General features: G+C 35.4%; 1 protein-coding gene across 1 annotated transcript; it reads left to right on the forward strand.

Annotated features, from left to right (window-relative positions):
* LOC109232422 lies at positions 2,097 to 15,363 on the forward strand. The gene is made up of 13 exons (XM_019398181.1): positions 2,097 to 2,480; positions 4,109 to 4,856; positions 5,054 to 5,577; positions 7,096 to 7,215; positions 7,678 to 7,743; positions 9,225 to 9,335; positions 10,410 to 10,486; positions 11,169 to 11,236; positions 12,987 to 13,100; positions 13,208 to 13,380; positions 13,513 to 13,581; positions 14,071 to 14,226; positions 14,689 to 15,363. Exons 1-13 carry the CDS (start codon positions 2,424 to 2,426, stop codon positions 14,767 to 14,769), a joined length of 2,364 nt encoding a protein of 787 aa, XP_019253726.1. The 5' UTR covers positions 2,097 to 2,423; the 3' UTR covers positions 14,770 to 15,363.

Below are 16,870 nucleotides of genomic sequence, written 5' to 3' on the forward strand. Positions count from 1 at the left end.
TATCGTTTCAATAAGGTTTCGATTTCGATTTATCGATTTTTGGGGCTTATCGATTCGGTTATCGATTACACCAATAAGAAAATTTGCGGATTCCACGGAAAGTATATCGCTATAAACACGCCTATAACAAACTCAAATTTCATTCGCCACCCTTCTTCTATTTATACCTTTCAAAAACTCTCTCTCCCAATTAGAACAACTATTTCAAATTCCAAATACCCTGTACACTATCAATAATTAATGGAAACACTAATGGAGGAAGAAGAGTACAACTGGAGAGAAGTGAAGCTTCCGTCGCTCATACCAGTGGTGCCGCCGTCTGAATTGGAGAGAGAAACAGGAGAGAGGTGCCGTGGACGGGACATAGTCATCGCTATTGATCACGGTCCTAACAGCAAGCACGCTTTTGATTGGGCTGTCACTCATATTTGCCGTCTCGCTGATACCATTCATCTTGTCCACGCCGTCTCCAGTTAATTTACTTTTCTTTTTCTTTTTCTTATTAGAACCAAAATAATGGGTAGAGGAAATAATAGGGTTACGGACTTAGGGTAAAGGAAAGGGTATTATAGAATAAGGGTATATTTATCTTTTTAGTATATCTTATCTGTTTATCGATAAACCGATAACCGAAGAGGACAAAATCGAAATCGAAATCGATAACTCGATAAGGAAAATGTCGAAATCGAAATTGAAATCGATAAATCGATAAGCCGATAACAAATAATCGATTCGATTTATCGATAAACCGATTCGAATGCACACCCTTATATGAGAATGCTGTAATATAGAGGTCTGACTGTAAGTAACATGTGAAGTTTTAAATGGCGACGTGTAATTGAGAAAGTAATCCAGCAACGATGACTTTTATTTTCATTTTACTTTATTTTGTGATACAATAAATTGTGTATCACAAAATAATTGTGTGATACATAAATATAATAATTTTATCCGAGCTACAATAATTGTGTTTCCCAAATATAATAATTTTACCATTACGTCTAGCAAGATTGACTATAATATATTACTACTATTGTAATTGAGCACCAAATCAATATATTGTTACGTTATTACCATAATCTTTCATCTAACATCATTTTTGGACAACAACTATTCTTCATTTCCAAACTAATTAGATTCTAATATATGAACTATTAAATATACATTTTACTGAATTTGGACTTATATCGTATTCCGATTTTTTGAATAGGTACGACAAGTCATAAATTATTTTTTATAAGGTCTATCTAAAACTTAAAAACGTAAGAGCTGTAATGTCATTTTCTAAATTAAAAAGTTCAACAAAATTAAGAAAATTCATTCCTTTTTTATTGACTTAATCATTGTTGCAGGTGTCTCACGTGCCATCAAAAGTACACGTGTCAGCCTATAAAACCTTGCTGCAACGTCATATCTGTAACTGCTGGTGGGTAAAACAAAGTTAAAATATCATGGTATAGCCAGTTTTCACACTGGTCAATAAAAAATAGCCAGCGTTTATCAAGTCAATGAAAAATAGCCACTATTTTGCTGTAACAGGGACCGGTCCAGTATAATATACCGGAGTTTTGGTGCATTTGTGTACGAACTCCAGCATATTATGCTGGACCGGTATACTTTGCTAACTCCTATAAAATTTGCGGGAGACTGGAGCACCAGTGCTTCAAACTCCAGTATATTATACTGGACAATTATACTTGCTGGAACTCCCGTAAAATTTGCGGGAGTTCCAGCATAATTATGCTTGAACTCCCGTAAAATTTGCGGGAGTTCCAGCATAGTTATCCTGGAACTCCCGTAAAATTTACGGGAGTTCAAGCATACTTATGCTGGAACTCCCGTAAAATTTGCCGGCGTATTTTTTCGGATTTTGAACAGTGTTTTCGCTTAGATTTAAAGTTGCTAAATTTCGATGACTTTTGAAACTTGACTATTTTCCAAAGACCAGTGGTAAATCTGGCTATTTTTGAATTTCTCCGTGAAACAAATAATTAACGTCATAACAAAAAACAAACAAAAAAAAACTAAAAAAGCAAAATAACAGAAATTTAAGAGCTGAAAATCTACAAAAAAAAAAAATAAAAAAAATAGAAAAACATTTGAAAAGAGCTTTTCTTTTTCTTCTCACTTTCTCTTCTTCTTCTTCTTCGATCCCATCAGAGCCCATATTCTGAATCAAATTTAGGTTTTTTTCTCCTTCCCCATCATTTTAAAAGCCTCTCAATTACTCGAATTTTTACCCATTTACCCCGAAATTGAGAATTGAATTTGTTATTATTACTCACAATTATTTCTTGTATATGAAATGAAATGTAGATTTGATTGACCTGTTTTGTTATAAGAGAATCTGGAGTTTAAATTTTTTAAATTAGGGTTTTGGGACGAGGATTTAAGAGGAAAGTTTTGATTTTATGCGAATTTGAATGGCGTCAGCTCAGGTGCTAAAAAAGCAAGAGCATTTGCAAGCTGGGAAAAAGAAGGTACTTGAGTTTTTTTTGTTTTGAATCTTAGAAAGAGATTGCTTTGGTTTGGTTTAAGGATATAATTTGTTAAGGTTGTAGGATTACTTAATTTACTTGATTGTTTGCAAATTAATGTTTAATATTTGGTAATGTCAATGAGCTGAGTTCTATGAGTGGTGAAGATTTATAATGAATCGTATTCTACTTCTGATTGGTTACAAATTGGAGCGCGGTAAAGAAATCTCTTCCTTTGAATTATCATAAGTACCTTTGAATTGTTATCATATAGTCGAAGTTTATGGACTCCCTATGTATTTACAAGAATGTGACACATTGAGGCTGATCCAGGATTTAAACTTTATGGGTTTGGGATGTGATCGAGCCCACTAACCATTTGACTTAGTTAGAAATTTAATATTACATATTTAGTAGATTTGGTCTGAGCCAAAGCTACTGAGATCAGTTGAACCCGTAGCTCCTACTGTAACGGGGAAATTTGAGGTGCACTGTCAAATTTATCCTTTATCATCCATAAACAAGGACTGCGACATGGCTTTTGATTTGTGAAATTTGTGCAATTTCAATTGTTTTGTATGAATTAAAACACATCAAGACTACGGTTTGAGGTTGTAGCTTGAGAAGGTGCTTTTTGTTGATACTTCCTTTTCATGTCTGGTGGTTGGATAAATTCTAGATTTTCAAACTGTTATAGACAGTTCTACTCAAGTGAGGCTGGCAGTGAAAGATATCACTCCCTAGATCATCTTCTATAAGGCAGAGCTTATAGTGTCACAGTTCTTGAACGGAACTACCATGAGATGAGACCGATGGTGATGCTTTTTGAAAGACTTGGTTATACGAAGATTTGATACTCGGAAACATGTAATCAGGTAAAGCTGGTCAGGGATTGATTTAGATGATAGAAAACCTTTGAGCCTTATGTGAAGCATCACTGCTGATCAATCTGATAGTTTTAGGTAGAAGTGAACATTAGCTGTGTTGAGATAGCTGTTTCTATTTTTTTGGCTTATCCCTAACAGTATAGCTGATAATACTGCATAACTGGTATACTATTGATTTCAGAACATCTTCTATTGAGGCAGTAGTTACAGGGTGTATACTTGTAAAAGAATTGTCATTTGTCAGTACAAAGATTCTAATATGTTGGCTGACTGGTTTTGGGTGGGGTACGCGTTCCCTTCCTCCTGTGCAACCAGGTTTTGGTTCCCAATACTACGACATTGGTGCTGATGTCTTTCGAAAGCACATTGGTGCGGATATCTTCTAAAAGATCGCCCCTTAAAAGCTGCGGACGCCATCTTTCAAAATGTTAATCTTTTCTTCACTTTGCCATTGTTTAACAATTTGAATACTTGTGACATCAAGAACTCCAAATAATATGAGTTGGTGTTGTCCCACAAGATGTGGCATCCTGCTAAAATTATGGCTATCATTATACGAACCTCTAGATTAATCTTCTTTCGTATTAAAAGAGGTTGTTGGCTGCTCCCTTTTTTTTCTATTCTTTCGACTTCACTGAATTGCTATTGCCTTGTCTATGTTCTGAACATCACCTGCTTTTGCTCTTTATAGAATTTGGTGCACTCCTTATTTATCTGATACTTCTGCAACTGTATCATTTGCAGCTAGAGGAGTTTCGCAAGAAGAGAGCAGCAGAGAAGGCTAAAAAGGCGACTCCAAATAGTCAACAACTTGCTGCTGATGGAGGCATAGAGAATCAATCTTCAGGAAATGAACACTCTAGAATTAAGGACTCCAGTGGAGCTGGTACATCTGATGCTGTTGGCAGATCTGTTCTAGAACCATCTGAAGTACATGCTAAGCATGATTTTGCGAAGCCTGATATTACCCAGAAGTCTGATTCAATTTTTCGCCAAGATGATAATGCCGGTGCTACGGCTAGTTTGTACAAGTACAATGATGATGCTGTTCTAACTTCTGCTGTTCGTGCCAACAGTTATGATTATGGTTCTTCCATCTCAGTGTTATCTCATTTAGAAGATAGAGGGTCTAAAAGTGATGAGAATATTAAGGTTTCTGAAAGAGTAAGTGATACTTATGACTCCACTGAGAAGAGGGAGAATGATGGGGCCTTAGAAGGTCTTCCATTCGGGTTTGCGACTAATCACTCTACAGCCATTTTCCCATCATCATCCCCCAATAATGAGAGAATTTCAAGTCAGTTCACTTATGATGATCTGGGTAAAAGCATATCGGAGGAGAATCATGCAAAGGATCATTCTGTAACTAATGATGGTACTTCTCATGCTTTTCCGTCAAATGTCTCACCTTCAAATTCATTTGGTTCTCATCAAGACAAGCCAAGTTATACAGATCGCTGGACTAGTGGCATGAGTTCCTCTTCATATGGTGGTAATTTTCTTGGTTATATTGTATCTGTTCAGTTCATCTAAGTTGTGCACCTGAAGGACCTTTGTTTCCATAATTTTTTGATCTCCTTTTCTCCGTTCTTCTTTGGTTTCTTTGACCCAGCGGACCGATTAGTGTAGTGCATTACTTAGCCACATTGATGGTGCGCAATCTGATATCTATATCCCCTTTTTTGGTAGATTACATGCCCCGTGCTAACAGTGTCACAAAATTTTATCCTGAAGTTGGGCGAAATGATGTTGCTGCGGGATCTAGTAATTTTGTGGTGCCTGATAAAGGATACAACCAGTTAAGCGGCTCCGGTATTGACTCGACTAAAACTTCTCCTTGGGCGTTGGACTCCAAGTATGATGGTTTTAGTTTTGACGCTAGAAGTTCTTCTAGTTACTCACAGATGTCTCCGCCCACAACTGGGGCAACTGGGAGGAGATCTCCATCTTTCCTTGATTCCATCAACATTTCAAAAGTTTCTGCTGCATCCCCTCCCTCAATAGGATCATTCGCTACAGACACATATGACTTGGTTCACCCTAAGGACAGTCTGGGTTCATCAAATTCTGAGAACTTGTCGAATCCTTCAAAATTTACTGGTAATGGGGTGGATCCATACAAGCATGCTGTTGAGAAAGATGCGGGAAATATGGACAATAGACATCCATTTTACTCACAAAAGCAAAATGAAGATTTTGCTGCTTTAGAACAGGTTATTATACAATTTCCCTGTTTTACATAGTAGGTCTACAATTGTTGAATACCATTTACCTACAAAAGCTCAAACTGCCCGTTACTTCCTGCCTTTTGGGTTGGCATATATTCTTATTGCTCACTTTAGTGAGAACATTGGACTGGAAACAAATGCTGTCCAGTCACCAACAATGTGATGCTTCTCATAAAGCAGATCGCATATTCAGCTACCAAAATTTCCTAAGTATCATGAATTGGTTCACATAATGGCAATTGATAGTAACAGGATTTAGAGTCTCCTACTCAGTTGACTGTGAAGACTAAATATTTCATTGTTTCAGGCCGCTTTCAAAAAGAGCAATTTCATAAAATTCAAGTTGTTAGCCACAATGGGAGTAAACTAGGATGTATAAACAATACTCATAACAACATATCTTGGTACAATTTTAGATGAACTGCTAACATAGGGCATACTAACATAGAGTTGTGTTTTGTCTAAAGGCATGTTAGATCGATTAGGTAGCATGAAAATCCTTTGACAAAAGAAAGAAAGAAAATGATGTCCGGTGCCTTTTGTTTTTAAAATTTATGAGAAAATGAAGAACAATATACCTTATTCTCAAGGTTTCTTTTGGAGTAAATGAGTAATAAACATATGATCTCTATCAAATAGAAAATATGTGCTAGAGAAGGTTCTAAAATAGTGTACACTGTCTAACATGTGGAAATAATGACATCCACTTTAAGAGATTCATTAGCCAGAGCTTTATTTAATTTGCACGTTGTAATATATATTTTAGGCGAGTAGCAAGTTCAATTCCTGCTGGGAAACCAGGTCTGGTATTCATGTGGGAGACGGTTGAAGCTTTTGAAGGGGGGAGACCCCATTATCTATCTACCGACTTTTGTAACCAGAGCCTACGGTTTTGTCGGTTATTAAAAATATACACACACACACACACATATTTACATATGTACATATACAATTTAAGCTGGAAAAAGAGAAATAATGTCAGTATGTTGAATGTGCTGAAAGGTAATTTGATGTGAAATGAACACTGCCCAATGCCCAATCATGTTTCTTTTCTTTAATTGTGAACTACAGAATGTCCTGTGCATTTATTAAGCTAAAAGAGTTTTTCTTCTGCAGTGAACGGATATGAGTGATAAACACACACCTTGTTGTTTCATTCAAATAATACTTTCAAGATTTATGAAGGTCCTATGCATTTGTTTATTTTTCTTGTTCCAATAAAAGAATGGTCCCATGCATTTGTACATATCCAGGGTTGATGGAGCTAAAGGAAAAGATAGAATAGGTATTTCTAGTGTATGCTAATAATTAAAGGACACTTGAACTTCATTCAGATAATATCCAAAATCAAGAATTGCCATCCTCCATTTCTATTGAGGGGTGGGACAGCCTATGGAAAGAAAAAAGATAGCGACATGCGTGACCCATATTTGTCCGGATATAGGATTTTGTATAGGATCTGTTGTGGTAAACAGTAACATGCTCTATGCTTATTTTCTACAGCATATTGAAGATTTAACACAAGAGAAGTTCTCCTTACAACGCGCTCTTGAGGCTTCACGAGCTCTAGCAGAGTCTCTAGCTGCTGAAAATTCAACTCTGACAGATAGTTATAACCAACAGGTATACTTTCATATTCTGCAGTTATTCAGAACTGTCAAAAGTCAAACATAGCAGGCTTTCCACAGGGAAGCAAATGCAAGCTTAAAATATATGTTACATAGGCCATGTTGTTTCCAAACCTGCTGGATCAGACATGGTGTGGCAGGTTGTTTTGAAGGACCAGTGTAACATAGCTGAGCAGTTAATCAGTCACCTGTCAAAACTAAAGGGTGTTAAGCAGTGCTGATCATAAAATTTGAAAAAGGACTTTTTGAGTCCACATCAGTTTATGAATTACATTCTCCTTTCTCTTGGTTGAGTTTTAGTTCTTATGCGTGCTTTTGTTTTTTATCCATTTTGCAAAACATCTACATGACCAGTTCATATGCAGGCCTCTCCTTGAAAATCTTAACACTTTTGGTAATGATATGTGTGCCTTTTCATTTTGCAATAAATCTACATGACCTGTATTTTCTTTTGTAGGGAAGTTTTGTTGCCCAACTAAAGGCTGAGATGGAGAAGTTGCAGGAGGAGATTAAAGTTCATCTGGTCTGTACAATCTTGCTTGCTTACCCCCAGCTGTACTGTATTACCAAATCTGCATTTTCCTTTTTAGCTAAGTTGCTTCACATGGCAGTTTAGGTGCCGCACCCGTGTCGACATGATACTAGTGTGGATGTGGGTATGGGATCCGTAACGGATCTGGTCAAACAATTTTGGGTACTTTGACCACAACCAACGGAAAAATCCGAGACGAGATACAATTTGATTCCCGAAATCAGAACCAATACTAGGGTAAATTTGAAGAAAATAGCATACGTTATCTAGCAAATCAATCCTTTACTTATCTACAACTTAGAAATCTACACTTTACAAGCTATATGTAAGTATTCCACAAAATTTCTCATAATTTAGAGATATTTTTTATATCTTTATATTTTTGAATTATTTTTAGCCGGATCCCTGTGCACCCGTATCCGTACTAGGATCTGTATCTCCGAATCTTAGAATTTACATCTCGAAGGATCCGACTTCTAGATCCGCTCCGTGTCGGACACTCGCACCCGTGTCCGAGCTACTTAGCTTTTTAGAGTCTTCTGGCACTTCTAGGTGTTCTGTTTCCGCAAATATTCAAAATGTTGAACTTTTGGAAGTTGTTATTGATGACTTGCATTTATTATCATTTTTTATAAGGACTTGTATTTATCATCTAGGCACCTTTGTTTTATTCTGTTTGATTATTATTATTATTATTATTATTTTAATTATTATGATTATTATTAATATTTTTATATATCTGACTTATTCACTTTTTATTTTTATTTGGTAATGATGATGACATGAGTTGAGCCTAAATGGAGATTCATATAGCCGACCCCAATGGCTGAGGCGTAGTTGGTTTGTGTTTTATTCCGTTTGATTTATCAAGAAGTATTACTGATCAATTTGTTTTGGGGTTGTTCATGTGACATCTTAAAAGTTATCATCCAGCACTATACGGATTGGAAGAGAACTAGTTTAAAGACGTACATTATCTTCTAACAGACTTGATTTGCTAATTTCTATGTACAAGTTAGAAGGTGAAGCAATATATACTGGTTATCCGAATCTTCCATTTCTTTACTTCCTACTTCTTTTTCCCTTTCTGCGGAGTGTGCAATAATAATATGGTTTTAACTCTTTAGAGTACAAATGATTTATTAGATGATCAAGAGAGTTGATTGGTTGTTGAAGAACTTAACATGGTTGCTTCTCAAGTATGTCACACTAGTATATATTACTCCCTTTGTTTCATTTTGTATGACACTTTCCTTTTTAGTCCGTTTCAAAAGAAAGACACCTTTTTATATTTGGAAACTTTTAAGTTTTAAACTACCAAGTTTACCCGTATGACATGCTCTTATAACCATAGAAATGTTCTGTGATGTTTAAGACCACAAGTTTTAAGGGTACTCTTGATATGTACCAGAAGTCTTTCTTTCTTTTTAAGGTATATGATTTGCTTTGTTTCTTGAATTCAATGTAACCAGGGTGAACTTGAAGCCGTGAAAATGGAATATACAAATGTACAATTGGAATGTAATGCTGCTGATGAACGCGCCAAGTTGTTGGCGTCCGAAGTGATTGGCTTGGAAGAGAAGGTAATTATCTGCAGTATTCCATTCTGTTGACCAAAATAATTTGTTAGGCGTGTCTATATCAATATAATTTGTCAGGCATGTATTGACTTTAAGGTGATTCAACACTACTTCCTCTTTGTTACTGGTTTCACATGGAAATTTGAAACTTGTTTAACTTCATTACCATACATCATAGCATGAATTAGTGTAATGTCATTTCATTTTTAAATTGTAATTTAGTGAAAGTCATGGTGTATAAATAAGTTGACAGTATTGACTTTGAAATAAGGAATTATAGACTTTGTGTTTCACTATCTAATTGTTTAGTTTTGAATTATAAGTCGGGTTTGTTCAATGTAAAACAAAACTTAAGCTGTTTAAGTGGAGCCTAATGTCCGGAGCATTTTTAACTTATGAGACACATCAGGTGTTTAATCACTTAATACTTAATTCAGTCAAATGGTGACAGCATTTCTTGCAAACGTATGCTATTCTTGTACTTCACATTTTTCGTAGGAGAAAACATAGTTCTTTGTCAAAGAAATTGATTGTTATGCAACTGCAAAGAAAATATAAATTGGCTTCTCCAGATGTCTGCAAAACAGTTTGTACCTTCTACCAAGTATTTCAAGGTGATGTCTTGTTAATGTTACTCACATATAATACTATGGTAGTTAGAGGGAAATCCGGTCTTTTTGTCCAGCTTTCTGATGGTCTAAGGATAACGGTTAACTTAATAGTTACTTGGATCAATAATGCTAGTCTTGGGTGATTGAGAAGTCCAACCAGTGTATTCTGTTTTACCCGTCCTTTTAGGTAAGTGGATGCTGTTTCTTTTTTCTTTTTTCTTTTTTTCTCTTTTTCTTTTTCATGTTTCTTTCCTGGGGATATAGAGTCTTTGCCAACTAAATATGAACTGTCACTTTTGAGCCTGTTCTTTCTTTTTATTCTCTCCCATTCTGTTTGTCAAAAAAACTGTTCTTGATAATTGGCTGAGACCGTAACTTTTTGTTCTTCTTTTTTTAATTTTTTTAGTTATGGGATATAGTATTATTTTTTTCTGGTCTTTATATTTTTGTCTACAACATTTTGTAGGCACTTCGTCTAAGATCTAATGAGCTTAAACTGGAGAAAGAGTTGGAGAAGTCACAAGCTGAAATGTCTTCTTTCAAGTATGTTCGAGGCTTGACTGTAAATTAATTAAGGCCGTCATGGTTCCACATAACTCTGTTCTGGTTATAGTTGTCATTTTCCTCTGTTCTCTATTTTTCCTCCCTCCTGTCATTTAGACTCCCCACCCTTTTAGAGTAGGCATGCATCTTTTCATTTTATAAAGCTGTAAAATAGTTTATCTCTGGTTTCTTTTATGAGGTGCCTATTTGTATAGATGATCTGGTTTTCTTCGTTGAGAACCATGTTTTGTTGTAGGTTCTCTTTTGTTGGCATACAGCTTACATACGGGGTTCTCCCCTTCTTTTAATAAAATTATTTACCTTGTCAAAAAAATAAAGAGGGAGGTGAGTTGTGGTTTAATTGTTTCCTGGTAATGGAAATACCGATTGTTTGATGAATGTGAAAAAAATATGCCAAATGGTGGCAGAATGTATTGCTTTTACTTATGATACTTCTAAAAGATTCATGGCTTCTGAAAGTAAATAGTTGGAAATCATATTGAGCAGCTGCATGTATATGATCTCATACTAATCTGTATTGGCATAAAAGTTTTAGCATTGAAGTGAATGTGGGTAGTGAATATCAGAATAAAAAAGTTGAATCTTTTTCCCATTGTCATTAACCTTTTAGATTTCTGCGGTGATGTGTATTGATCTCACTTAACTCTCTGTCTTCTTGCAGGAAGAAAATTTCCAGCCTTGAAAAAGATCGTCAAGATCTGCAATCAACAATTGATGCTTTAAAAGAAGGTAAGATATGGCTATATGCCTATATCTGCTTGTGCGTACAGAAAAAGCAGTTTGTTTTTATTTATTTATTGGAATTCAGCGTGCATCTGCAGGGACACATATGCTGTGTCATTTTCACAAGTTTACTGCCTTAAATTTTCTTAATTATACATTTCAGGATCGATAAATACATCCAACTATCAAAAATAAAATCACTAATCACACTCTGTTCAAAACGATTAAAAAAAAGAGATTACACCTAGTTCAATAAGTACATAATAAGCCACAAAAGAAGTACGTAATACTGACTATTCTGTTGGCAAAATGGTTCCGGATTTCATAATTATTTGTGATATTCTATGATGCAAGATCAAGAATGCCAAAAATCCAAGAAATTCAAGAAGCGAAGAATCCATTCAAGATTAGGATTTCTTTTTCTTAAAGATTATGAATTGTTATTTCTTATTTCCTAGTAATTTAATTCTTGTTTTAGTAGGATTATATTTGTAGTTCTAGTCAAACTAGGATTGTTAGTTGGTATCCCATTCTTATTAGAATTCTTTTTCCTGTTTTAGTTAAGATAGGTTTTCTTAGCCTTATTCTTATTCTAGTTTAATTAGGATTAGTTTTCTTAACCCTACCAATTTCACTCATTGTAAGGCCTATTTAAAGGGCTTAATATGCTGAAAATAAGGATTGGTGATTAGTTTTTCTAAGCTTTTGCTTCAAATACGTGATTGATCTTTTATTTCCTTCTTCTTCCTTTATTCTAACGCTTCTTGCAATCTTGCGGGATCGAGGAACGTGTGAGTGAGGTTTCTTTCCATCTTACATTCTTCTAACGTGAGTTTGAAGAACGCTTTCGCTAGTTTTGTGAAAAACTTTAGCGGGGTGCTTTTGTTTTTCTCTCTTCATTGTACTTGAGAGGTGCAAAAACTTGAAAGTACATCATTCTAGCTGTAATATCCAAACGTTGGTTGTGTTTGAGAGATATATAGGTCAACACGTCTGCAGTCTGGTCATTTGATTAAGATAAAGTACCAAAAATAGTTTTATTGCTTAAAAGTATTGACTGGACTTATTATAGATATTCTCATGGAAGCAGTCGTCCAATGAGTCTATAGGACTCCAACGAGCAGCTTCTGAGTACCAAAAACGAGTGCTTTGTTATAGCTTCAAAACAATGAACAGTATCTTCTGACTGTTCATTTTGTTTATTTATGGTACCCTGGCTCCTTTTTCCGGATAAGTTATAGCAGCATTGCTCCTTCAAGCCATTGAGGGGAAGGACCATTAAAATGCGAGCACTTTGTTTATGTGTAGATAATTTCATTATGCTGGAGTTCAGAAGATTCCTCTGCTCCGTCATTGTGGTTAATTTTGTCTTTTATTCAAATTCTTTTTGCATCCAGATGGTGTCTTTCCGCAGGAAATGATTGATCTGTCATCCTTTTTGCTCCCTTTTGTAACAAACTTCCATATTTCATGGCTGTATTTCTCTGATGAACGATCTGAGACTTGCACCTTACAAAATTTAGAGCTTTATGGCTCTGTCACTACCAAGTAGGGAAAAATGCTGCAGGAGTTATGATTTCTGAACTATTTTTGTTATATAATCTTTTGTGACTCTTGAAGTGATCTTGAGTTGTCAATATTCCTCCTACCTTTTCCTAATTTCTTTTTAATATGCCTAGTGTTGTGAGGCAATCTCTTTTCTTCATCATATCTTGATTCCTTTCTGTTTCCTGATTCTTCTTCTGTTTCCCAACAGAAAAGAAGCTTTTGCAGTCCAAATTCCTGAAAGCTTCTGCTAATGGCAAGTCAGTTGATCCTAGCAGGAGTATGCCGGCAAAAATAGATGTATCAACTTCTACAGAGGATCTCTGTATGTATTTCAAATTTCTCAAATTACTGCCTCATATCTTTTGAAGGCCTCTTTTATCATCGGATTGCTTTTTGTATATTTACATATTTCAATTTGTGTCCATTCAGGTGAAGATACTATTGCAAGTAGTACCATAGATGACCCTAATTTGGTTGGTGCTCATGGCCCCGCCTTCTTTTCTCTGGCTGATTTTGGGCAGCTTAGTCTTGAAAGTTTGTCACTGGCCATCCCTCCAGATCAGATTAGGATGATCCAAAACATTAATACATTAATTTCTGAGGTTGCATGATATCCTTGAGACTGATCATTTTCTACTCCCTCTAATTTAGTCCTATCTTCTTTGCTCCAAATAAAAACAGGCGTTCTTGACTATCAAATAACTAAAACATTGCACTACTTGGAATGATTGCAGTTAGCCTTGGAGAAAGACGAATTGACAAAAGCCCTGTCAGTCGAATCTTCTCAGAGCTCGAAATTGAAGGTAACTTGAACTGATTTACTAGACGGCAATCTCATTCAAATCTGCTTTTTCCTTTTCTTTTCACCTGAACTTTTTGATTCCTTTCTTTTTCCATTTTCTTATCTCTGAGTAAACTACATGCATAAGTGAACATGCTTTCTTTGGTCATATATGGACTTCTAATTTCTAAATACTCATCCCCTCCAACATGCTCAGACATTCTTTTTGATATCTGGCCAGCTTCATGTAGGTGTTTGTGTTAGAAGTCTCGCATTAATTTTCTTGAGGTTCATAGCTATGTTGCGCGGACTCTCCAAAATGTAGCCGCACCCGTGTCGGATCCTTCAAAAACGCACTACTCTTGGAGGATCCGACACGTATCCGGCCACATTTTCGGAGAGCCCGAGCAACATAGGTTCATAGCTAGTTTAAAGGTGGATACTAATAATTTTGTTTCTCTCATTACAATATTCTTGGGGAATTTTCCTTCTGTTCCTTTTGGGTGTAAAGGAGTTAAACAAGGACTTAATTCGAAAGCTTGAAGCTCAAACTCAAAGACTGGAGCTTTTAACAGCTCAAAGCATGGCAAATGATAACAGCCAAGCAAGGCAACCAGATTCAGTGTCTGTACATGACAATATGGCGTATGCTGATGAAGGAGATGAGGTAACTTAACATATGTTGCTTTGTAAGCCTTTTACTGATATGACTTCTAATTACTGCTGTTGTGTGCTTCGCCAGCCTTCTAAAGAGGTTTTGTACTTCTGTTGCCTTTCTATCTTTCAATTTTAATAGTTCTGCACTTACTGCTGTTACCTTTCTTTGCAAAGGGAACTTTAAGTTTCAGTGAGATGAATAAATGACAAGGCCTTTATGCTCTAGGATTCCTTATTTAAAATTCATCTGTAAACGGTAAACTACATTGATTATAGCAAGCTAAGACTTGAGTTTGAACTTGACTCTTTCTCCTGGAGTCAAGTTGCTGGAAATTGTCCAATATGGCATCAGGTTGTATAATCTTGCATGTTGGTGCATATCACGACGCTGATAATATCCAGTATGATTAGTTTGGAGGTTGCTGTAATTTTTCCTTTTTTGTTTCTTTTTTTTGCATGTCATTTGGATCAGGTGGTGGAACGGGTCTTGGGATGGATCATGAAGCTATTTCCTGGAGGGCCATCAAGGCGACGAACCAGCAAGCTTCTTTAATCTTCACGGCAAGAGTATAATGACGAGTTTTTTTTTTGTGAAAAGCTAGTCTTTTGCTCCTCTCCAGCCCTGTATTTTTGGTAGCCAGACGGAGTTCGGATTATGTACATTATCCATGGTTTACACACACCCCATTTTTTTCACCAGAGAAGCAATTTGTATCTAAGAGGCATATCGGAAGACGGGATAGCCAGTTCTCGACAGTTTTGGCAATAAAACATGATTTCGTTGTATACAAGGATTCATTTATCAAACATTGTAATGAAGATCAGAGACAGAGAAAGATTTGGGGACGTCTACAGTCTACTTGATGTATTTCCAGAAGATGTCTTTAGTTGTCAATCATGAGAAGAAAAGGCTCAGATGTACTTTTTTCTTTTCTGGAAATGATTCTTTTTATATAAATATATTGTCTTCCTTATGTTGTATTTACTGGGACTTTAAGAAGCCAAATATATCTAAAAGATGATGTTGGCTGCCCTTTTTTACTTGCTCAGGAACCAGAACTCCATTAGTTTTTCCATTTAATTAATTATAATATTTTGTGGGTTCTTTGTTCTAGACAGGCAATATATAAGCTCAGTTGAATCGTGATTTGTATCTTCCTTTCCAAGTGCAATGCATGTCCTCCAACAAATGGGATTACAATATTTTTTAATGATAATGGTATTCGGGCTAGTTTATATGTAGCTCAATTATTTTACCAAATAACTTTTATTGGCACAAATATTGAGTAACTCCATCCGTCAAGAACAAATATGAGAATGACTTCATTGTTTTATGAAGTGTGACAAAACCGATGATATTCAAAATCAAACCAAAACCCATTATTTAATATCCCTTCTATTCAAATTTATTGTCCAAAATTGATTTTGATAGTCCAAAAGGAAGAATCAGTATTATTCATAGTTACTCTTTGCAACCTAGCGTCAATTATTTGAATGTAGCCTATTATAGGCTGAAAATCTTGAACAAAATTCTTAGTGAAAAGTAGTACTCCTTAAATTAATCAATTTGACCTTTTCAGATACCTAGCACGGATAGTGAATTTTCTTTAATATTTCAACATATAATTTGGGTTTGGCGACACGGAGGGAGTTTTTTTTTCTGCAATCTTTTCCCTGTTTTAAAATTTATAAAATTGATTAATTTAGGTTTGCGCAATTTAAACTCGACAAACTGCTGATTTATGAAAATACTTGATCTGGAAATATTCTTTTGAACTTTATCATGCAAAAAATCAGAAATATCCAGTTTTACAACTGGTAATTGAAAAATAGCCATAGTTTCAAAAGTAATGAAAATTTAGCCATCCTATATCATATATGTGTATGTGTAAATACAGGTGTGTGTGTGTGTGTGTGTATATATATATATATATATATATATATATATATATATATATGGTTCTTTTTATTCTTAATCGAGCTGGATAGTTGAAAATTATCATGTCCAATTCCTCGGGGGATTGATCTATAAGAATTCACCTATCCCAATAACAAAAAAATCTGACTTGAATGATCATGTATTAAGATCTCTCGAAAAGTACTTAGTGCACATTTCGGTCAACTCTCCATCATCTTTCTTTGGCTGAGCGACATGTATTCCACGGATTTTTCATGTGAAGATATAATATGAATAAAAATACCATAAAATCGGGAAAAAATCTAGCATAATATACTGGAATTTCATAATGTGCTGGAGTTCAATATAATATGCGGGAATTTTAAATGGAGGAGCTCCATAATCTAGCATATTATGCTGGAACTTTCCGTGTTTCAGCAAAATAGTGCCTATTTTTCAATGACTTAGCAAACGATGGCTATTTTTCGATTAGCAGTCCGAAAACTGGCTAGGCTATACTATTTTCACTTCTTTTTTTGTTCCATACAGGGGTGGATTTAGAGGCAAATATACGGGCACGTGAACCCATGGTCTTTCCGCCAAACTAGGTATCTTATGTACATATTTTTTAGAATTGATATAATATTATTTGTTGGCACCCATGCTCCAAATAGGCTAAATGGTGCACTTGGTTAAATGTTTAGTTATTAGCCTAGAGGAGTAGGGATTAAATCCCTCTTACTAATTATTTTTTTCT

The sequence above is a fragment of the Nicotiana attenuata genome, chromosome 9, assembly GCF_001879085.1.
Source record: "Nicotiana attenuata strain UT chromosome 9, NIATTr2, whole genome shotgun sequence".
In the NCBI taxonomy this organism is placed as follows: Eukaryota; Viridiplantae; Streptophyta; class Magnoliopsida; order Solanales; family Solanaceae; genus Nicotiana; species Nicotiana attenuata.